Source organism: Ischnura elegans, chromosome 4 (assembly GCF_921293095.1).
Source record: "Ischnura elegans chromosome 4, ioIscEleg1.1, whole genome shotgun sequence".
Classification (NCBI taxonomy): Eukaryota; Metazoa; Arthropoda; class Insecta; order Odonata; family Coenagrionidae; genus Ischnura; species Ischnura elegans.
The window spans coordinates 52,949,352-52,972,879 of record NC_060249.1 but is presented as its reverse complement, the minus strand read 5'-3'; the positions used below and the strand labels follow the sequence as shown (position 1 = coordinate 52,972,879).

General features: G+C 36.4%; 2 protein-coding genes and 1 long non-coding RNA gene across 3 annotated transcripts in view; 2 read left to right on the top strand and 1 right to left on the bottom strand.

The window, feature by feature from the left end:
• The window catches only part of LOC124157474 (chitin deacetylase 1), a 31,914-nt gene extending 12,379 nt beyond the window's left edge, over positions 1-19,535 (top strand). Inside the window, exons 2-10 of the mRNA XM_046532210.1 lie at positions 1,487-1,599; positions 6,738-6,849; positions 11,881-12,008; positions 12,697-12,905; positions 14,172-14,328; positions 15,465-15,603; positions 16,166-16,412; positions 18,149-18,346; positions 19,149-19,535. Coding sequence (XP_046388166.1) covers positions 1,487-1,599; positions 6,738-6,849; positions 11,881-12,008; positions 12,697-12,905; positions 14,172-14,328; positions 15,465-15,603; positions 16,166-16,412; positions 18,149-18,346; positions 19,149-19,251 — 1,406 coding nt within the window. The 3' untranslated portion in view covers positions 19,252-19,535. The remainder of the gene's footprint in view (positions 1-1,486; positions 1,600-6,737; positions 6,850-11,880; positions 12,009-12,696; positions 12,906-14,171; positions 14,329-15,464; positions 15,604-16,165; positions 16,413-18,148; positions 18,347-19,148) is intronic.
• On the bottom strand, positions 1,494-20,191 carry LOC124157476. The gene is made up of 2 exons (XR_006864604.1): positions 20,022-20,191; positions 1,494-1,635 (listed from the first exon to the last, which is right to left on the bottom strand). It is a non-coding gene; the product is annotated as an uncharacterized LOC124157476 (long non-coding RNA).
• Positions 20,192-20,301: 110 nt separating this feature from the next.
• LOC124157475 (NADH dehydrogenase [ubiquinone] 1 subunit C2) lies at positions 20,302-21,064 on the top strand. Its single transcript, XM_046532211.1, has 3 exons — positions 20,302-20,582; positions 20,652-20,795; positions 20,891-21,064. The coding sequence occupies exons 1-3, from the start codon at positions 20,411-20,413 to the stop codon at positions 20,938-20,940; spliced, it is 366 nt and encodes a 121-aa protein (XP_046388167.1). The 5' UTR covers positions 20,302-20,410; the 3' UTR covers positions 20,941-21,064.
• Positions 21,065-23,528: the final 2,464 nt, after the last annotated feature.

The window sequence follows — 23,528 nt, the reverse complement described above, 5'->3', positions numbered from 1 at the left end:
GCTTGCTAGAATTGCCCCGCTACTTTTTATTGCAAGAAGAATAGTTGATAGGGAGGCTTGCATTACCATTATTAGTCTTATAATCATTTCATGATTATTTATGCCAGATAAAATCAGAGATGCGAAGTTATTAGTATCACAGATTACAATATTAAGTGCACTTAAGATAATTATGATTCGATGGGTGAAGGTAGGCTGATTAGATAGGTGAAGGTAGAGCTCACTCCAGACAAACAATAGGCATGTGAAGTTCACAAATTCAGAAATGGGGTCAGTATCTTTCCCTGGTTTACCTTAAAACTTTCAAATTTTTGTTTGCATTTCTGAAGCTTTCACGCAAGATTTGGACTTGGGGTGCTATGATCAGTGACTAGGTACTCTTGTCATAGGCAACCTCACTCCCCATTGCACCCCTGAGTTAAAATAGGAGGTGTGAAATGCCTTTCTCTTTGAAATTATAAATGAATCTAGATTTCTTAAGTTAATCAAAACATTTGTCAAAAATATGTTTTGCACAGAGTCTCAAAAGGGCCTTTAAAGCATAGGAATATCAATTTTTCATACTCCCATTTTCATTAGGTACCTACAAAAGAACCTCTCTAAACAACCATGCTGATTAAGTGACCACCTATCTTAAAGACCAGTATAAAACCGCACCATCTGTAGTGATCGTAGGTTCAAGGTATTTAATAAGTACCCCTATTCAAAGGCCACCTGGGTGCACCCTTCACTTTGAATAAAGACCACAAAAAATGAAGTGCACGTCACAAAGGCCTGCAGCAGACGCGTTCAAGAAATTTTTTTTCAGCCTAGTATTAATAAAAAATAAACTAAAAACGAAGTAAAAGGAAACATCATGCATCTGTAATGTTTTTATCACATTTTACTCATACACTGTCATTTGCAATTTGTTTCCAGGGACACATGTAATTTAATGTATTGGGGTATGACAACATTGAATTAAATCATCATTAATTATATAATTTTTGGCAAATCTGTTTGGATATTTGAACTCATTTCTTACTACTTTATTACGATATTAAATGAATTGTGAGCTAAAAAGTTTCCACAACATTTTCAATTGAGCCACCAAGTCGTTTGTAATTACATGCAGTCAAAGATAGACCTACATGGACCTCTACACCCTAATCAAACAACCACCTTTCAGTGGAACTTTCGGTGGTTGCTTAAGAGGTTTTACTAAATGGATTTGTTTTCATCCGTTATGATGGCCTTCCTCATAATATGTTATTTGAGATTTTTTCCAGCCTTATAATTGGAAACTTGGAGGAAAACATTGATAACAGCTTTGGCAAATATTCAAATGAAAATGACTAAGGAGAGGCACTCATTTTCCTGCACTAAATTCTATTTTGAATATTTTTATTTTTAGATATCACTAACTTTCTCCATAATTGACTAATCACCTAGTTCTGAGAGTAACCTCTGAATACTTTCTCACCAGTTATATTTACCTTCTTTTCAGTTCAAGGACAGTCTGGGACAAATAAAGGAAAGCCAGAGGAGGAGTACACCTGTCCAGAAGATTCAGGGAATGGAAACTATGCAGATCCAGTAACCTGCCGAAGGTTTTACCAGGTACACACACATCTAAATCTGGATCATTGAGTCAACCTAACAAAAAAAGTCGAAAGAAAATTATTTTCAAAGATTACAATCTTATTCATTTTTCATCTTGACAATTAATCAAACATTATTACAAATTTCTACAATAGGTTAGAAACTCTGAAAAAAGCCCGCATATTTTGCCACACACACTTCATAAAAAGTAGAGTGCTAGAACCTAATTCATTACCCTTTCTTCGTTTTTCACCAGTAAATACAAATTACTTGCTGACTAATTGTACAGACAAAAAATTTTTACAGCAACTCTTTTCAAGTGTAATTCATGGGACTTACCCAGAGATGAAATATATTCCAACATAATCTCAATTAATTCAGATAGTAGTACTTAAGGAGGGCCAATAAAAATTAACTGCACGGACGCACGAAAACTCTAATCGATTAAAAATAGGTCCAGAACTGGAATAACAGGATTTAAATGCCAATATCCATTGTAACTGATGTACCTTCATATGAAAATGAGATCTCTTTCACCAAAAAATTGATAACTTTTTAGTCGAGTCAAAAAGTTTGAGTGAGTCCAAAATTCTGGCAGTTAGCAAATAGTTTTGAAAGGCTTATTTTGAAAGTAAATTCCTATTAGGAAATAAAATATTTTGCTGAAAGTTTTGTTCTTGTAGAAAGTATCCAAAACTATAACGGTATAAAATTACTGCATGCATATGGTCAACCCTAGAATGGATGAGTGGCCTTTTTCTTAGCATGAATAGACAGTGAACCTACGGCAGTAAGACCCTTAAAAAATGTTGTGCTTAATAGTTCTTCCTTTTAAAATATGAGGTCCTCAAAACAATTGCTTTGCAGGTCTATTGATAATTTAAAACAAATTATGTAGCATATTAACTGATATACATACATACATATTGTAGTTTTTTTATTTTTTTTGAGAATTATTTCCCTTGATCTAACAGCAAAGACATTATTTCTATTCTTATTTTCATCATTGCTTAGAACTGACATTTTAGAACTAATATCATAGCTACTTTTGTGTCCTGCGGTATTTTTATGCTTTTTAGTCTTTTTCTGTTTAAAGACTTCACTACATTCACCTTAATTTATTTTTAATGCCATGTTACACTAGGGTGGTCCTTATTTTTCGATTTTTCGAATTTCTTTCGGGACACCCCCTCATTTTATGCCAATTGGTGTAAAAACATATCCTGTAAAATATTATTGCAATTGTAACACGGGAAAACGTGCCGCATCGCACCCAAAGTTTGGAAATTTTGGTATTTTCGGCTGTTTTTCGGATATGAATGGCGATAAGTAGGCGTTGGTTTTTTTCAACTGATTTTCAATGGTAACTAACGATACCATGGACAGTTGGCATGGTTCTCCTAAAATATTTTCCAATGTTACCAGTGGCTCCCGAGATACGGTCCCAAGAGTGAGCGCACCCCACCCTAGGCAGACATTTTTGGTGGCACGCGGGTTGCATACACTCAACAGTTGTTGATCATTCTCACTCATCGTAAAACCATAGAATTCTTTAAATAACCTTTAATATTCATCAATATAACCTTTAATGCTATATTTATCACTGTTTATTGCCAAAACAGGGTATTATTTGGTCTTAGTGATTTATTCTCCATATGTTTTTAAATGTTTAAAACAGAGGAACATTAGTGTCCAATGACTTCCCGATCTTCGCATCGAAGACACTTTTTAAAACCAGCTTGTATTGCCGGCATTGTAGAATTTGGATATCGACACTTTAAACGCCGATCAAATATTCGTAATAGGTCATTATGAGAACATATCTGTTGGCTATAAATTCCATGTAATGGACAGGTGCTAAGGTTTCTTTTCTATAACTTTCTTAAGTTTTCTTTTTTAATTTTCGATATTGTTCTAGACTTCAATTGAAAGGAAAGGAATTTCTTTAGGAGAAATTGCGATAGTTTCAACATAGAATCGGAAATTCTTTACCATTAGTCGCGGTTATTGCAGAATTCAGGACGAAGAACTGATTGTGAGTCGCAAATGGGAAAACGATTAAAATTCGTGCCAGCCCTCGACGGTCTGCTCAACATCGCCCATGTCGATGGTTAAGAGAAGATACCTCTAAAATAAGACAGTGTTACACATATAATCTTGCTTTGCACTCCAGCAACACGAAATCTAAGTGAGTTTTAGTGTCCATATAGATGAACCCACATAGACTTATTTAAGTTATTTTCATTAGACAGTCAAAATATTGGTACTAGGCCTTCTTGCACTTTTATTTGGGGGTGTCCAAAAGCTTCACGCAGGATTTGAACCAGAGACCCTTCAAACAGCCTCTAAGCTCTATACTCACCAGTTTACCATGTGTCGATTCATTCATTTCTCCCAGTAATGCAGGCAAATTCTGGGTGTGAATTTATTAACTATGGTTTAGTGAGGTGGCATACTGTGCGATCACACCTAATTTTTTGTTATATACCAATGAAGTCACACCAGCATATGCATCCATACTTCAAGCTTTAAAAAACTTGGCTAATATAATATTGTGCAAGAGAACACAGGAAATACAATCACCAGGGTGGTTGTATTAGCTGATATGTATTAATTCAACAAAAATAATTTACAACCGGAGGTTGAAAATACTCATGAGTTAAGAACTATGTACTCTAAAAATATATGCTCATTAGCTCTTTCACACCCAACGTTGAGTATAGTTGATGAGCATTTTCATACTCAAAAGACCTAAATTCGACTCGGGCCGGCATGACTTTTTCAATGCAAATGAACGAATGCCAGCTCTAGCTGATGCAGAGGAAGGGAAGAGAGTGTATGTTGACAGTTGTTTTTTTCATCGTTAGTTGTGTTTTGTTTGTGCAATGTTCTTTCGATGAATCCTAAAAGAAACCATACGAACTCCTTATTACGAACCATCGGTTTTTCGGTCCACAGAACTTCGTAATTACAAGTCTACCGTGAAAATTAACTAAAATATATTATTTTGCATGCTTTTGGTATGTTCAAATCCAGTGGCAGATCCAGAGAGGGGTTAGGGGGCTAGACCTATCTCCTCGAGTATCCAATGCGGGGGCGCAGCTAGGAATTAAGGCTAGGGGGGGTTTCAGGCGCAACTAATACTGGGGTGCTTGGGGTATTGCATACCCGCCAGGGTTAGCGGGAGGTGCGGAGGCCTTCCACCGGAAAAAATTTAGATAAATGGTTCAAAGTGGTGATTTTTACGGCCTTCTGAGGGATATTTTATCAATCCTCACACTATTCTATAAGCAATATTAATCCAATTAGGTAAAATAGATTTAACTTAAAAATTTCTGTGAGCTGATCCACTGATCCAATGTACACTAGATAGCATGGAAATATTGTTTGGATCCCCACTACTGCTGGGAGTTTACCCCCCCCCCCCCCCCCCCTTGTCCCTATCCTGGATCCGCCACCAATTGGACCCAACCCTCCTTCTCATTTATGATTCTCACAGCAGTAATCTGCGGTGAATTGGTTGAATTTTCATAGATTTTAGCAAAAAAATTGTTGCGTACTGCAATTTTTTATACTGTGATGCGAATTCTTTGCTTTGTTATGTGCATAAGCAATTTTTTAACGTAATTATTGTTATTTTTAATGAGCTTCTGGAGTAAAAGTCTTAATATGTTCCGTCTACTAACTTTGTGATTATCAACGCTAGAAATCCATTTAAAATTCTACAACGATTTAAAAATGTTAGTTATTCTCATATAAGTGTAAATTATTGAAAATCATACACAATATTTATTTTCAAAAGTCACGGCTAATGCAATAAGTTGACTGTGGTCTCATTCTAAGAAAGGGTTAGAGGGTCTAGTCCAGTGGCTGCGGTAATGGCCGGGCGCCCGAGAAACTCAGGCTTTCAGTTGGGTCCCAAATCAGAGGGGAAAAAATTCCAGGACAACTCCTTCCCAAGAAACAGCTCCAAAAAGAGAGTTTTAAAATATTTTCATGCTACTTGTAGCATATAAAACATTTTCATTTCGTAGGCACCGGCAGGAAAGGATTAAATACAAATTAATTGCTAAAGCTTCCAATATAAACTCAGAATACCTATGTCACACAAGTTTTGATGACATAATTAAATTTTTCCAATTAGCACAGCATAAGCATATCTCACATTCCAATTTCGATATATTATTAATGCTACAGATAATGCATTGATCATACATGATTTAGTCTAATTAAGTGACTAATAGGTTGAAATCAACAAGTCTGAAAAAGAATATCAGATGCAAATAAAAGTTGGTAGAAGATAGTTGGTAATTTAATATATTTAGACCTATTTTTCCTACTAATTATTATGTATTTTCTTTTTCGGATCTCCTGTCTTTGAATTATAAAAGCATCATATCTCTGAGCAAAGGTGGACAGAAAAGTTAACAATGTGGAATTCCATCATAGACCATCATGTTATTCAGATATGTAGCATAACCATAAAATGTAGGGGGAAAAGAACTAATCTTGTATTATAAATGAAGATTAAAAGTTGTTTACTTCTCTTGAAATATAAATTTGTACAAACTAAATACTGACTGATGGTAATGCAAACAAAAGCTGTTAGCACTGAAAGTCTCAGCTACATCTGCATGAGAATTTTACTCATCTTGGGATTTGCTGAGAAACTAATTATTATTAGAACCTATGGCCAACATTAATGTATATGTAAATCAGTGGCATATTTTTGAAAGGTAATGCATGAATCATACAAAAATATGCTCATTACAAATTATCATTCGACTTTTGTATTTAAAAATAATTGCATAATGCATGTACAATTATAGTTTTTATATTTTCCCAAATAAGAATTTAAACTTTATCCCTATGGATCAAAAGTAATCTTTTGAAAGTCACACTCCGCGTCTGTGAAAAACTGCAAATTAAAATAATAATATTAATAGTGTCAACCAAACTCTACGAACATTTTTATTCAGTCAAAGATCTCTGTAAGATGATTCCAGCAGCGATGACAATGGAGCTAACCTTCATTATCGCCAATACGACATATTAAAGAATTTATTTATTCACTCCACTACAATGGAGTGTATAAATAAATTTTTCATATTATTGCAAGTCAATACAAATAAAATCATTTCTCTTTTATTTTACAGTGTGTTGACGGTTATCCATACCTGAATCGCTGCCCCTCAGGACTTTATTTTGACGACATAAGCAAGTTATGTACCTTTAAAAATGAAGCCAGGTGTGGTCCAATCATTACAAGTAAGTAACATTATCTTGTTTTTATTATCCTGGACCAGTGCTAAATCCTTTGATTGAATGTGAAATACAGTTTTCCTCAATGCAAAGAATAGAACAATTTCCACCAAAATTAGGTTCATCAAAATGACGTTACAAGAACTTGAAGCCTTATCCAATTACATAGTTTGTTTTTTTAAGAGACAAGAAAAGACTTCCTGATGCAGAGGCAAATTCAAATGTAGTTCTATGTGCCCTGGTCTGTCTCTATAACTTCTGGCTTGAGTCTTCCATCAAAACTCATTTTGACCCTAACCTAATGTATGCTTTATAATTGAATTTGCAAGTAATAATTTACCAAAAAAACTGAAATCTACAAGAAAAAATTGTCTTTGTATGTGAGCACAGGGTTTTGGGGTTTCCCCAAGTCAAACTAGGTCTTGCCAAATAGAAGCTCTCATTGTATATTTTAGGGATGAGTCGATTCCACTTTTTTTCGATTCCGATTCCAATTCCGATTCCTTCAAATCGATTCCCGATTCTCGATTCCATCGATTCTTATTCCTTCTAACAGGTGGGATTTTAATTTATCTGTAGCATTGCTATCATAAAAATTTAAGAATTGAATGGAATAAAATAACTAGGGATGGACGGATCCAGGATTTTTGGAGCCAGATCTTTGGAATCGGATATTTTTGAATCCAAAGGCATTTTCAAATTCCTGTCATTGAACAAAGTCATTATTTAAGTTTATTCTGGATACATACAATCAATGGAATGATTTTTAGATTTTCATACACATTTTAATATATTTATACGTTAAAAAAATTTTTATGGGCTTTCAAGTTTTTTTTTTTAAACATCTTTACATACTCAGGGCCTAAACTGTTAACTTGGGTTTGGAAGTGAAAATAGGAGAAATCTTAGGATGAACCACTGACCAGTGGCGTAGCAAGAGGACCCCCAAAAATATAAAAACACAATTGCTTTCCTTCATTAAAGGAAACAAAATATTAAAAAATCATGAATTTACAAAAATGAAAAATGAAAGAAAAATGTATCTTTGCAAAATGATTTTTTTTATTTTATGAAGTGTGTTAAAATTAGTTTGAAACCCTCTCCTTTGTACCCTGTTGTTTAAAAATTTCCCCCCTGGTTTTGGACCCCCCCTTAACAAAATTCCTGGCTACCCTCCTGCCATCGACTGAATTCAAATTTTCCTCACGCACGTTTCCCCCGAATTTTACTTTCTCATCGCATACGGACTTGTGTTTCATCCGAAAACGCTTCAGTATGGTGAGGTGGATTTAGCACATCCTCGCGATAATTTATGCCACAGTGCACACACACGGTTCGGTTCGGAGTCAGATTTTGCTTCAGTGATGTCGTTGCCTTCAAAGCGAAGCCGGGCGTACTACATGATATATGTAGTTGGCGTTTCCAATCCGTCTCTAATTGTTTGAGGAATTAATGTTGCGCTTGTTTCTTTGAAAATTGTGCTGCTTGTACAATGTTGCATATCAGTAAAGTCTAATTGAATTAGAGATAGTAGAATTGTAGATAGAAAACTGAGCGGCATTCAATTACAGCTGAAAAATAAACAGAACTATCGTCAGGAATGCGTCTCGTTTGGTCTAATTCTTTTTTAAATCTCGTGCATGTCATCTTATTGTCGAAGCTATCAAGATATCTTCGGGCCCAGAAGTCACTCTCCTAGCATTTTTCGTCTAGAAACGGAGAATTGAAGCAGGTAGCCCTAAAAAGGTCAGTTGGTGCGACGAGGTAGGGATGAAACACGCTTCAATTGGTTTCGTGTGATTTGATATTTTCCTTAGAAGACAATGATTTATGATCCGTTTGATTTCGGATAGAAAAAACAACAATAGAGGCACGGGCTGATGGACGGCCAAAGGTGGTTTTCTGAAATCCGCGACGTAGTTACTTTTGACGTGGTTATTACGTTATTATCCTACGGCACTGAGATTCCTCCGATGATTGTTCAATCTCTTGGGAAGAGTCACACTATGTGCCAGTCGTATTTTGCCTTTTTTATTTTCTGGCTGAAAATTCTGGCCATGGCTGAAATTCTACTCGTAACCTCTGCGAGAGCTTTCAAACAAAATGGTTCATGAGTAGGACAAGAATCGCATGCGACGGCGCATTCGAAGAGGGAATCGGAACTCTATCCACCCTGATGGGGCGTTGCATTCACTGAAGCTATTATTTAAAATTTCGGATCCAGATCCGATGTCTTCCGCGACTTTGGATCCGATGTATCCGATGAAGGGCATATATCCGCAGATATTTGGGTCCGAGGTATCCGATCCGACCATCCCTAAAAATAACAGTAGCCGCGGTGGCTAAACAATAATATAGCGTTCATTACGTCCATACATATGAGAGCAGCCTGGCGGGTGCGCGGTGGCGGCCGAAGGCAACCTGTCGAGTCCGCCCAGAGGCCGCGGCGGCTTATGCCAAGCAAGTATCAACTTTCTCAAGGGTTGCATTGATGAAACTGGGCTATACAAACGCGAATGTGTCTAAATTTTTTATTATTGACACAGACGCGTGTTAGTCTAAAAGAAGTTGCATATGTAAAAAACCCGCTCTCAGCGCGTATTTATAAGAAACTTTTTTCACAGGAGAACTCGCTCTCTGCACATTTTTATTATCATCAGACTTCCAATACCATTCAAAATTTAAAAAAATATATTTCGATCTATTATACTTTAAAATTGGTGGTCCAGATGAATTCTCCGAATGTGATTCATAATGCCACTCTTGCCGACATTTTCATGTTTCCGAGGCCTCTTAGGCATGCCCGTCGCAGCACCCGCGTGCCGGGTGTATCCTCCGCGCGGGGAAGGCTGACACCGCGGCCGCTTAGGTGTGTGGCAGCCTTTATGCCCCAAACTTATAGTCTATGCTCATAACATTTACCTTCCTGGAATCGATGGAATCGGAATCGACTTTAGGCGATCGATTCTCGATTCCGTTCCCGAGAATCGGTGGAATCGAGAATCGACATTTGGAATCGACTCATCCCTAGTATATTTCATTCAATGCTATGTCGAGTCATGAAAATTCTTTTCGTTTTTCAAAATTATAGGTAGTTAGCAACATTATAAGGGGATGATATTTGGGGTAGGGATTTCATCTCCCATTTCATCTTCCCCTACCCCAAATATCCCAGAATGATGGAAAAAATATATCAACAGCTTATATCAGCAATAATGGAAAAATTTAAGAACATGATATAGAAAAAATAATGAACATGTGTGCCAACAGTTCAGAAGGTACGCTACCACGCTGGTGCCCGCAATACCGCACGTGCATCAGCAAAGAGTAAAATAACTACCCTGAAAATCTTCTCTCGAATTTGGTGACATCTTCATGGAACCGTTTCCGGTGTTAATCTAAAACTGCTCCTAAATTTTCTATGAAAAGGTGCTGGTGCATATGAAGGAAATGCATTTTTAGGGATATGTTACTCTCATACAGGGGCACAGCAAGGAATTAAGGCTTAGGTGCAACTAATACCGGGGTGTGCAGGGGTATGGAATACCCACCAGGATAAGTGGTAGGTGTGAGATTAATAAATTGCGGAATTTTAAGATAAATGGTCCAAAATGGTGAGTTAACGGATTTCTAAGGGATATTTTATTAATGGTTACTCTATTCTATTAGTAATATCAATCCAATTAAGTAAAATGGATTAAACTTTAAAATTTCTCCAAGCTCTGGGGGGGTTTTATCCCCCCCTCACTGCGCCACTGGCCTCATACACTGCCAGCAATTCCTCGACATGAGCAACATAGCCATCATTTTTTGCTACCCAAAAAGTCTTAACACACGTGTTAGAATCCAAGCCAAGCTCGATTTTCTTTACGATACAGGTGTTTCATAAAAATCAAATCTTGGAAAAGTCTCCAAATCTGGGGGCCCACGAATATTCTTTCCTTGGTTTTAACCTCACTAAGATGAGGAAATTAAGTTAAAAATTTAAATTCAGCTCCTGTCTAGTAGATTGCTATCACAAAGTGTTTCATCTGTCCTAGTTTGATCCTATCTCCATCTGTCTTGTCCATATGACCTAGAAACTAGATGAACAACTTTCTGATCAGCGCAAGTTTATCAATTATAATCACGATAATAAAGGATTCGGCTGATATTTCTGTAAGTCTCCTCCATATCAGCAGAGTATGCAGCAGAAAGAAGGTAACTCATTCCCATTGGCCAACAGGACCACTTTTAAGCTTGTCTTTGACGAATCCATAAACAGTCTCCATTTTTCTGGGTCACATGACATCACCAATTCTATCAACGATTCATTTAATTACAGTGAAAAACCAAATTATCTTCCTTAAACAGTAATTTCAGTTTTGACTGTCTTTTCCTATGGGAAAAATTTTTTACGCCCCTTTCTACGAGATTGGCATCCATTTATGGCTAACTTTGCACCATTTGGTCAAACTACTGTAACGAGTGGTGCAGAAAACTCTTTGAGCCCAATCCTAGCCCTGACCGCCAACTTGGCAGTCAAAATAAAATATATGTATAGGCAGTTTTAAGAATTAAAGAAAGAGGTTATTGCTGCGATGTTTAAGTCAATTCACTGCATACATAGCAGAAGCAATGAGGATGATTTTTACACATGCGTAGCTAAATCACGATAATAATCACAACTCAAGCCCACATACTGACATTCACTTGGAAAAAGTTGGAGTAAAACAACTTCTGTTTTGCACAATTTAAAATACTACATACTTGGAAAAAAGGATCCTTGTCTAGAACACCGAAAGAGTTGACTCTGTAATAGCTAGAGATATAACGAGGGAAGATGACAACAACATCAATACACAAGAAATTTTAGAATGTTTTCTAGGTTAACTCCAACACCCAAATTATATCTGGCTTCAATGAATACTCTCGTCTTAGAAAAAAGCAAATGGTTTGTACCTTCATGTTAATAATTATAAGCATGTTGATCGGGAAATTCTAAATTTTGATCAAATTTATTTGGCATTTGGAATAACTTTCTTCTTTACTCTACAGCTCCGGCTCCATCAACAGAACCACCACTGGACTTGGCGAAAAAATGTGATACAGCAGCTTGCAGCCTTCCATACTGTTTTTGCTCAAAGGATGGCACTCAGATTCCTGGTGGATTAGACCCAGAAGATGTAAGAATCAAATTCATAGATATGTCAAAGATGTGAGGTGGTGGAAATATTTTATCTTATAAAAAAGTTTCAGGCCCTATTTTAAGAAAATTTACAAGCGTGATGTACTTTCAAAAACAAAGCCATTAACCCTTCAGCTGCGGTAGCTAGATGGCAAATGGCATTTTCAGATATCAGTTAAATTATTTATTTAATACAAAACTGATTTGTCTTATACACATAAGTCAATACCCAAGCAGCAGACAATTATACATATTCATTGGATTCCTAAATACTAAGCACACCCATTATCTACTCATAAGATGCTGTGAAGACATTTGAGAGATGTTGTAATGTGGATCTCCATGTCCACTGTTGGACATCCCTGCAAAGTTGTTTGGTGGTTCCTTCGGAAATTTGACAGATATCTATACAATTTTAATTGGATTCAAATGGATATTGCATGGATGTCATATGTTAACACTGACAATGTTGTCTGGATGTAGTTGGGATATTGATTACTGCTTGGGCAAAGGAAAACTCTAAAGTCTAACTAAAGGATGATGGAGAAATAAATTTCCACAGTGTTTTGTACAAAAAAATGTTAGGTTTCATCATCGAAATAAACTCAATTTTACGTCAGAAGCTATTAATTTTTTTTAAACTTTCAACCAGTTCTAATGAAGCTATCTATGTATTATCTTTACAGACACCCCAGATGATACTCCTGACATTTGATGGAGCAATCAACCATAACAACTTTGACGTGTACCAAAAAGTATTTCAGAAGGAGGGACGGACAAATCCAAATGGTTGCAAGATTCGTGGAACATTTTTCATTGCCCATGAGTACAGCAACTACCACATGATACAGCAGATTGCCCACGAGAATCACGAGATAGCCACGGAAACTATTTCGTGAGAAATTGTTCTAAGTCTTCAAAAAATTCCTAGTCATAATTATACCAGCCATGATTTATAGTTTTTACTACCATAATATATTGCAGTAGTGCTATCATAGTATAATAATCATTTATTATATTTCCTGATAAATATCAAAGCTCACATTAGGCAAATAATTATTAATACATATTAAGAACAGCTGTGACATATATGCAGTAGAGCTTCAATGATCAGTTATTTGATTAGCTGTTCATTAGATTGTCTTCACTAATCACTTCCCAAGTCATTCCTCCACCAAACCCTACTTTTTGAACCTATTTCTATTTATGCCTTTCCTATCTTTCTCCACCTCACAAAAAAAAGTTTTTCAATCACATTGGTGCAAACGATACAAAGAGAGCATGAACTAGATATAGTAATGAGTAAATATTATTTTTTAATAAAATGAGCATGAATAGATTATCTTCATCAGGAGGATTAATTAAAGCTCTGCTGCATGACTTTTCATTAAGACAGGGGTGCACAAGGCCACCATACCTCGGACACTAAAGGGCACCATAAGCATAGGCTAACGATTTGCATTAATTTTAATTCGAGCCTCACACATAGTGAAGCCTCAAGTAACTGTGACTTTCAACCAAGCCAGGATTCTGGCCAGCTCTTGCTACTTTTGATGGCCACCAGTTGCCAATTGATTGCATATGCTAGGGTACTGTAACACCAGCCATTCAATCTCTATTGTGTAAAGCATTTAAAGGAAGTACAAAAAGTGGCAGTCAACAACAAACAGATCATGTCTTGGGGCATTCCCTAGAGACTGTGATTAGAATTTGATGCTACCCATTCGTAACTGGCATCAGTGTCCATGACTTGTGGCCTTACGTGCACCTGTCCTTAGAATAAGTAAAACTCTTCGACCAATAAATTTACTGATAGAGATATACACGTGTATGTCAATATCAGATTCTCAATCTTCATTTTCATGTAAAAAAACATATCTCTTCAGGTATTTCTGTACACAAATAAACAATTCTCCTGGAGTACATGTTTTGAACCTTTAAAACAAAAGAAAAAGTGATATTTTGCTGACAATTCTATGCAATCAAATAACACGTGAATGAACAATTGAACTATCAAGTTGAGAATTTCCCACTTAAGAGCCTATTTTACTAAATTCACAACTGTTCACAGAATCATGAGCGACTATTTTGCTAGAAAATGAAATATTTCTGGTTGAAAAATCAATGAATGATGTTGGTTGTGTAATGCTAATTGTTTCAGTTTACAGCGAGGGCTTGAAGATAAGGGCTACGAGGAATGGGTCGGAGAGATGATTGGCATGAGGGAGATTCTGCATCATTTTTCAAATGTTACTCGCAGTGATGTTGTAGGTATGCGAGCTCCTTACTTAAAACCAGGAAGGAACACACAGTATGAGGTGAGCAAAGGATTGAAAGAATATGAATAAAAAATATGTATGTAGGAATCTGATAGCATGCAAGGTATCGGATTTTTACATAACCTTCTTAATAGATTATCTTTTACAAAATAGCACACTCTTATAACCTCTTGAATATACTTCAGCAGTGTATATTTATCAAAAATAAACCTCAAAGAATTTAGAATTTCTCATTCTTTACATATGTACGATAGAGAGAACCTGTAAGTCAGAGAAAAATGGCAGGAAATGGTGCTTAGGAGGTAGGGAGGTCTGAAAGCAGATCTTCTGTGTATCATGATCACTTCTTGTGGGATAGATTAATTATGCAACCTTTACTTAAGAATTTCATACAAAAAATACTAGTTATATGAAATTAAAATGAAAGATACTGACAAATAGTACTAGGATCATAGCAAAAATAATTTTCAATAAGAACTACTGAAAAAAGTTGAAAAAATAACTGTTTGTGCTGTAGTGAGATTTAGCTCCCCCCATCCAGGCTATGTGCCACTGCATGTATTTTATGGGTTAAGTAGTCTCTTCAGGCAAAAGTTATCATACCTAGCACCTTCAATAGCAAGAAAACTGTACAGGATCCTATTTACCATGAAAGCAATCAATTTTTGTTCACGAAAATTCACTAGACATGGTTTCTCCATTCTTGCTCATACACTACTCACTTCATTTTATCGAATATTTTGGCCAACATTATTGCGCAATTGAGGGTAAAAATGCACTTACAATACACATGTATTAAGGAGGCTTAAGTTGAAAGAATTTTTCATCAAATTTTAGTAATAACAGTGATGTAAAAAGTAAAAATAAGCTCAACAGAGAGTGCTGAGAGAGGAAAATAAGAATCCCAAAGTAGAAATGTATTTTTTCACTCTACATCTCAGAGTCAAAAGCAACAGAATTAATCTTTACTACCTGATGAAAACTTTGCTCAGGTGGAGCCTAAAAATAAAGTTTTTCATGAATTGTTGCCACAGCTTGCACTTCACCAGGTTTGACAATTTTGAAATGCTAGTTAGTTTTCTTCTCCGGTTTTTCATTAGTTGTGATGATTTTGAAACAATAGCCATGGAAGAGAAATATTCAATGCAAATAATCTTCTCGAAAACATTTTACAGGTGCTGCAAGACTTTGGCTACATTTATGATAGCTCCATGGGTGTACCACCATCTCGTCTTCCTATTTGGCCATACACACTAGACTACAAGATTCCACATGAATGCCGTTCAGATACCTGTCCTTCTAGATCATTTCCAGGTTTGTTTCCAGAGATCATTGTACGCTATATTCCATATTATAAGTCCAGGTATCAACAATTTAGGTTGTTGATGATTCAATTTCCATTATTAAATAATTATTCAAACAATATTGTTGGTGTATTTGAATTGGTAGAACCCTTCAGCAGTTATGTTGGAAAAATCATACATACATACACGGCATACATAAAAGTTTATACAGAAGTACTAAAACTCTGGTAAACCAATGATAAAATTGTATTTTTACACATGACTCGAATGAAAACTCATTTAATTCCCCCATTGAAGACAGGGTAAAAAAAAGTCTTTAGACTTGTAGACCCGTAATAAACATATCCCCCAGAGACCCACCCAGGCTTTCAATCCAATAATTACAGCATTCCTCAGAAATTTTATCATGCAGTGCATACCTAGATATTCTAGAGCTCTTGATTTAGTATTTGATCCCTGAAACTGGCAACCTCCACCAAATTTCAAAGGCTAACACTTATCTCTAACAAGTAATTCTGTTGACAAGAATTTTTAGTGTTTCTTGTGTCAAGCATAAATTCTATCTCTGACAGGTGTTTGGGAAGTTCCACTGAATGCTCATTATGTCGAAAGCTATGAGGGAGGACACTGCCCTTTCCTTGACCAATGTGTGCTGCATAGTCATGATGCCAACGAGGTGTTTGAATGGCTTCAGGAAGATTTCTCCCGTCACAGGGATCAAAACCGTGCGCCTTACATGATGCCGTTCCACACCAACTGGTTCCAGATCAAGGAGCTCGAGCAAGGATTGCACAAATTCATTGATTGGACTCTTACACTGTGAGTACATTATTACTGGGCCTTTTCATCTCAAATCAGGCAAAGGAGTGTCAGGTGACCACAGCCAATTTCTCTAGAAGTTATGTATAGGAAAGAAGTATACATACTTATGAAGATTTATTACAGGTTCATTTAAGTTCAGAACTTAACCCATGGAAAATTCTGATCCTTGCAGCATAGCTGCATCAAGCCTCGGAACAAAAAATGAAAAATCACATTTATGCTAATAACTATGGAACCAAAGTACATAGAGAAGTGATTCATATTTTAATGGCAATAAAATACATAATGAATATTTTGACATAATTCGCAAGTAATTTGAAGTGGCAATAAACAAATACAGCTTGTTTTAACTATAAAAACAGCAATTGTTTAACAATTAATATGAAAAGGCTACCTTTTATTTTCTTCCAATTTCCTCAGTAAGTTGATTGCAGATTATCCCATCAATAAAAAAATGAAAAAGGTAGTATTTTGACAGTTTTTATTTGATACCATGTCACAGTTAGTCACGTTTTCGACCAAATCTGTTGCTTCACTCCTCACACACTGGAGTTGCATAGCTTCAAGGGGTAAAAAAATGAAAATTCATTCCACTTAGTATGCATAATGGGTACATAAAGCTTACAGGAGGTATTTTTACATCCAGTAACTGAATGAAAGTTCAATACTGTGTACTCCTGTAACATCAAATGTATGCAAGTAATTTCTTACAAATAATCACTTCCCATACTTTAAAAAAATCTTTGATAAGAATACATGATACAATGAACTTGCCAAGAGAGGAGTATATTGTGCACATGTATGTATAAATATTTTATATGAATCGTCAAAATTACAAATAAGAGTAAAATGGAAGCAATAATCCATTTTTATAGGCCTAACAAATTGAATTAAATGAAGGGGTGACTAAATCAAGGCATAAAAATGAAGAACAGATATTTTTTGCAGCACTTAATAGATATCAATATAACAGTCTTTCCTTGGTGATATAAAAGGGTCATAAAAAGAGTTTTCATATGCTATTTCAAATGGGTCGTCTCTACTGCCACCTGGTCGTAGCCTTGTCGATATAGGGTCCAAAGTGTTTAACATGGCTTTAACTTCTAAGAGATAGCGTCAAAATAGAGAGAAATTTCGTCATAGATCTTGAATGACAGTTGATTTTGAGAAGTAAGAAGAGTGAAATCCAAAGGATTATGCAGGTATGCCTGTCTTATACGAGCTGCAAAAATGTGATTACTAACAACCCAAAAAACTGATTTAGGACTATTAATAATTAAGTCATGGGGATCATACTTTGCCGTAGATTCCAAGTATCCTGAGCAGCAGAAGTGTTGCTTACAATGTGAATAGAAAAAATATAAGCCACAAAGACAAAATATTTCTTCCACCAAGATTATTTCTCTGTCATATTTAACTTCTCTCTTTAAGATTAAGGGTAACTTTTGAGAATAAAAAATAATTTTGCCAAAAAATCTTCTCTGAACTTTAAAAATGCCTCTACATTTCATGATTATCCTGATTGTAGTTTTATTCTATCAAAGAAGCAACAATGTAATTAAAACAGCTGGTTAAATATGAAAAGAAGCTTTCCTGGTAAGGCGTCAAGAATAGCATGCCATTATATTCTGTCCAGTGGTTCTGTCATATGCATTCAAGCAATCAAGACAAGTTCCTTCTTTATAAATGCTCTTGTTTTGCATGCCAAGTACCTAATATGCATTTTATTTCAGGCCCGATGTATGGTATGTGACAATCACTCAGGCTCTGGTATGGATGACAGACCCAAGATCAATCAAAGAAGTCAATGCTGGTTACGATGCATGGAAATGTGAACGGAAGCCAGAGGATATACCACCTCCACCTTGTAATCTACCCAATAAATGTGCTCTCTCATTCAAGACTGCTGAGGCTAATTTTTCAACAACAAGGTAATACATAGTAAGAGGTCCTTAATTCCTGTTGTATAGCATCTGATTTTGCACTGCTATCAGAATTGACCATAATTCTAAGCCATGACCTTTCAAGAGGATGAGGTACTCGACTAACAAGCTTAATTCTTTGCCCAGCATTCAGTACCCTCCCTCCCTCTCTATTGCAGATTAATAAAATAACAGCAGTTTAACAATGACTATTGGCATTTTTAGTCACATATGGTGGATGAAAGGGAGGAGGGGGTGGCTGACACCCCGAATTTCCGGGAAAATTGAAATGATTATACTATTTAAGGTTGCCTCTCCAATTAAAAGTTTTACCTATTTCACCAGCTTAGCATACAACATTGCAAAACAATTGATGAATATCTACAAGACACTTGTCTATGCATATCTCCGACCTTAGACTCACTATTGCTGAGATATTGCATACCACCATTAGGCGCTGCAGAAAATAATGAACAGCCTTCCCTACCCCAAAACAACCACCTAAACAACAAAATGAAATCATTATTGGAAAGATTTCCTGTCTGGTCAAATATTTGTGCCTCTGTATCTAGAGAGCCTTTACTTCATTCACCCATCAAAGTTTCACACTGAGTATGCTATCAAAACCAGACTGAAAATTGCCAAGCTATGAGTAGTAAATGATAATAGATCATGAAGAGAATAAAAATGCAAATCACATCAGCAAAATGTCAAGCCAGTTTCAGTTGCTAACTTTATGGGAAACAAAAAAACTACATATCATATCTTTTTTTTCTTAACTGCTCAAATTTATTCAAATTCTTATTTTCAGGTATTTGACCACATGCAAAGAATGCCCAAATAAATATCCATGGTTGGGAGACTCTGAAGGCACAGGAATAGCAGGACGTGATGTCTACAACCCAGAAAATTAAATAACCTAATGTTGGAGATGTTAAAACAATGAGTTATTTTTTTAAAGCTACATTATTGTATAGAAACATCTCATATCTGAATGAAATATGAAAGAATGCTGAAGAAGTACTTTAAAAAAGGAGTACAACAGTGTGGACACCGTACAACGAGCATCAAAAATACATTTTGTAAATAATGAGAGGTGTAAATGTTTGTGAAAATTAATGAGTGTTGTCTTGAAAAGAAATGTTCGTGGAAGATAATTGTATATTTTTACGGGAAAAATAAACAATTAATTTTGTAATAGGAGTATTGAATTTGAATCCCTAGACTACGCAAATATATTGATCCGAACTCTAAGAATACATACGTAGGTCTTCACCTTCGTAAATATGCTTTGAAGCTAACAAAATTAACTAATAAACGAAGAGTGGCGCTATGAATGGAAGATGAGTGGTCCTCCTAAATAGCCACTTTACTTTGCAAAACAATTTTGCGCATTTGATGGTATATGCTTCAAGTCAAAAAACATTTCCTCACACAAAATGCTGGTGAAACACACAAAAATGCTTCACACTTGAATAGTACAGTACACTATTTTCACTACACAGTACACTATTTTCGAGTAAATGAAAAGGTTTTTGAAGCAACATGTCATACTTTCAGATGATTTAAAAAGTCACCCACGGCCATGGACAAATGTTACGTTTATGGTGTTATTTGCAATTTTTTTTTGAGAGACCTTCAATGGAATAACTGATTAGCTTGAAACAAAAGGGAATGTACTCACATGATGAGTCTGAAGACACACTGAGTTCCATTTAAGTAGTCGTTAATTACAAAGAGACCTCCAAGCCACATGAGAACAATTATAATGCACCGCATTTACTTTCGCTCATTTAAAATAAGATTCCAAGATAACTCCATTGTACGAACGACGAATGTGTACGACGAAAGACGAACGTAATGTGCGTGGGATATTCGAACTAAGACGCGCGCCATTTAATCCAAAGTTTTCTGTCCTGTAACTGCTGCACTCTGGGTGAAAATTAATGAAGCTGTAAACACCTGAATTACGAAAGTAAATAAGGTTACTTGTGCCTTGTGCTTGTGCTCTCCGCTGAGATCTAAGGAGGTTATAAGTTCCTCATAAGTTCTTTTTTGCCGTGGACGGCTAAAATGGAGAATATTCCTTCTCCTCCTCCAAAGCTATCGGCGTACGAGCTCTTAGGCTCGGAGCCTCGTCCATATCCCTTCCTATCTCAGCACTTCAACCCCCTTTTTTTTACCGTCATGGGTGTAGGAATGGCTGCAACGTACACGTACGTTACGAAAAGACCTATATTTAGCGGTGAGTGTTCGGCATTTCTCTGTTTCTGTCAATGAGGAAGTGCAAGATTTAATTTTTATACTATTTTAGGTATTCAAAATCACATTGGTTTGGGAGCTGCTGGGTTTGTACTGGGAAAGTACTGGGATGACCGTAGGAACCAAAGGTTGGCAAGGAAAGATGCTGTACTTCGGCATTACATTGAACTGCACCCAGAAGATTTTCCAGAACCAGGTACATCCTTCGATTTGCGGTGCCAATAATTCTATTTGCTCCTTTGCATAAGGAGAGTTAGTAATTTTAATACAATGTCACCATTATTTTTTCAGAGAGGAAGATGTTTAAAGACATTCTGATTCCATGGACTCCTATTCGTTAAATTTTAGTTTTAATTAATCTGCGCGAGCTGTCCCGCATGAGTTGACTGTAAGTCGCATAGGAGTTAGTGTTTTTGATTTGTACATAAGGTTATTTTGTCAATAAAGTTACCTAATAGGAAAAAATCGTTTGCGAATATTTGGTGCCTGTTTGACTGGGTCTTTCCTTCTCATGCAGTTAACCCTTGAAGGAAAATATCCTTAGAATTTTCCGTTTGCATATAACAATATTCAATTAAATGAAAACAGTAAATCAGTGGCAATATACCATTCAGCACAATTTGAAATGTGGATCTCATAAGTCTTCCTGGGTGTAGATTGGGTGGCTGGGTGAGAAGTGGGTGATCACAGTGATACACATTAGAATACGGATTTTTTTCTGTGGGGAGGGTATGCGTTGTTCAATATGCTGCTTGTTCTTTGAAATGGATCCCAGTTGCCATCATTCTCCTCCTGTCACTGTCTCTTCAAATTTTAGCTAGAGATAATCCTAGCATAAAAAATAATATCTGTTGGCGGAAGTGCCACATCCCTTTTTATCAGTTTTTTAAATGCTTATAATGGTTATTGCTCTGTTGATCTCCGTAACTTAGTCAGTTCCCTAAACACTCCTTATAAATTTTTAGGCGATGCATCACATGCTTTTTGGACTGTTAGCAAAGGTTTGTTTTGTAACCTAAGGCCCTAAATAAATAAAATTGTTTGTCATTACATTTTTTGTGTGTACAGAAGTTGAAGGTCATCATCATCACTGCAGTCATGGTCAACTATCCTAAGATTGGTTTGATGCAGCTTTCCACTCAATTCTTCTATCAGATAATCTCACACCTATACATATATTTCTTCTCTTTCACATCCTTATTTACCTGTTACATGTAGGTCATGCGGGGTCTTCCTTTTCCGTTCTTGCCTTATACTTGTCCCTCGATGATTGTCTACATCAGGCCATGATGTCTCAAGGTATGGCTTGTAAGGTTGTTCTATCTTCTTGTCAAGGTTTTCATGAGGCTTCTCTTCTCTCCTACTCTTCGTAGGACTTCCTCATAACTTACTCAGTCGATCCATTTGATCCTCATCATTCTTCTTTAGCACCACATTTCAAAGGCCTCTACCCTTGAATTCTCTGCTGCTGTCATTATCCATGCCTCACTTCTGTAGAAAAGTAAGTTCTTGAATAAGTATCCATAGTTTCCATATCCTTAAGGTTTGAGGGTGGATTCCTGGGAGGGTAGAGCATCTGGCTTCTGATCTAATGGTCTTGAGTTAGATGCTAGGTGAAGCCTTAGGCCGTTTCCCAATTCGCAATTATTCACCCTTCGTGCACTTTTCGATCGTCAACTTACGGATGTGACGACAGCAAGGGTGGATCCAATCGGCGGGGGTGCAAGGGAACGAAGGGTAAGTGAACGAGGGAACGCAGATGCTCCCTCGTTGACGTGCCCTCGTAGGAAATGGACGTGAAAATGGCGGCAATGGAAAAATCAGAAATCTTGAACTGGAGTTGTAAGTAATTTTGTGTTTATTATGTGAGCTCTTTTACGTAATATTATATCGGCATTGTGTGAATTCTTGCTCTTCACATGCAAAACCATAAGTATAAAGGTGAAATTGATTCTTAAATCAACCACCAGATATGCTAACACTACCCTGCACGTCACATTTCGTTACTGTCAATAGCTCGCATTATTTCCGTTCACACTTAACACGTTGTGTACTGGGGTATTTAAATTCCTAAGAACGCTGATTCTGGGTGGAGGTGTTGAGATTGGAAATATGTGCCTATTAGGGCGTAATGCCTTTGGTTTAAACATGGTTAAAAAGCTAATGTTTAGAATATAACTTTACCCAATCAAACGTTATGATGCATCAATTTATTATAAATAACGAACAACAGCTGAAAGTGCCAAAATATTCGCCTCAAGTATGTTACCTTACATTTCTAAAAGGAGCTAGTCGCAATGATCAACTCCACCCATGAATTTATTATAAGCAACCAAGGCCTCTGGTTTCTCCTTGCCTTGTCTGGTGATTGCCACTAGGTCTTTTCCTAATTCCGACGAGATCATTGATATGCTCCACTTGTCTTTCCAGCGGAAAACATACATTCCCTCCTCACTCCACCGAGAACAAACCTCTCCTTTTGGTAATTTGTGACCAAATATTTCTTTTGGATTGTCCTTCCTATTTGGTCTCAATGTACCTGTACAATAGATTTTTTGACAAAGAAGGTCCCTAGTCACTGTAACATTGTTGTAATTATTGTTCATGAAAACAGTGGCCACAATTTTCAAATCTTCCAACAATTTTTTACGACTTTATCGCCATGTCCCCATCTGCCCAATTTATTGCCCCCGAAGCCTGTATAAATTAGCAATCGGTGAACTAAGCCAGACGGCTCACAAAGCGTGTGCATATTCACACCATGCTTGTACTTCTTTCCCTGCATGTATTGCGGTAGTAGATACAGAAACACTCAAAGGGGGGGGGGGGGGGGGCAGAATGATTCCTTGAGTTACCTTTACTTTTATCGTAATAAAAAATAAGCAAGTCATATGCAAATTGTAAGAAGTTTTAATTGAAGTGATTATGT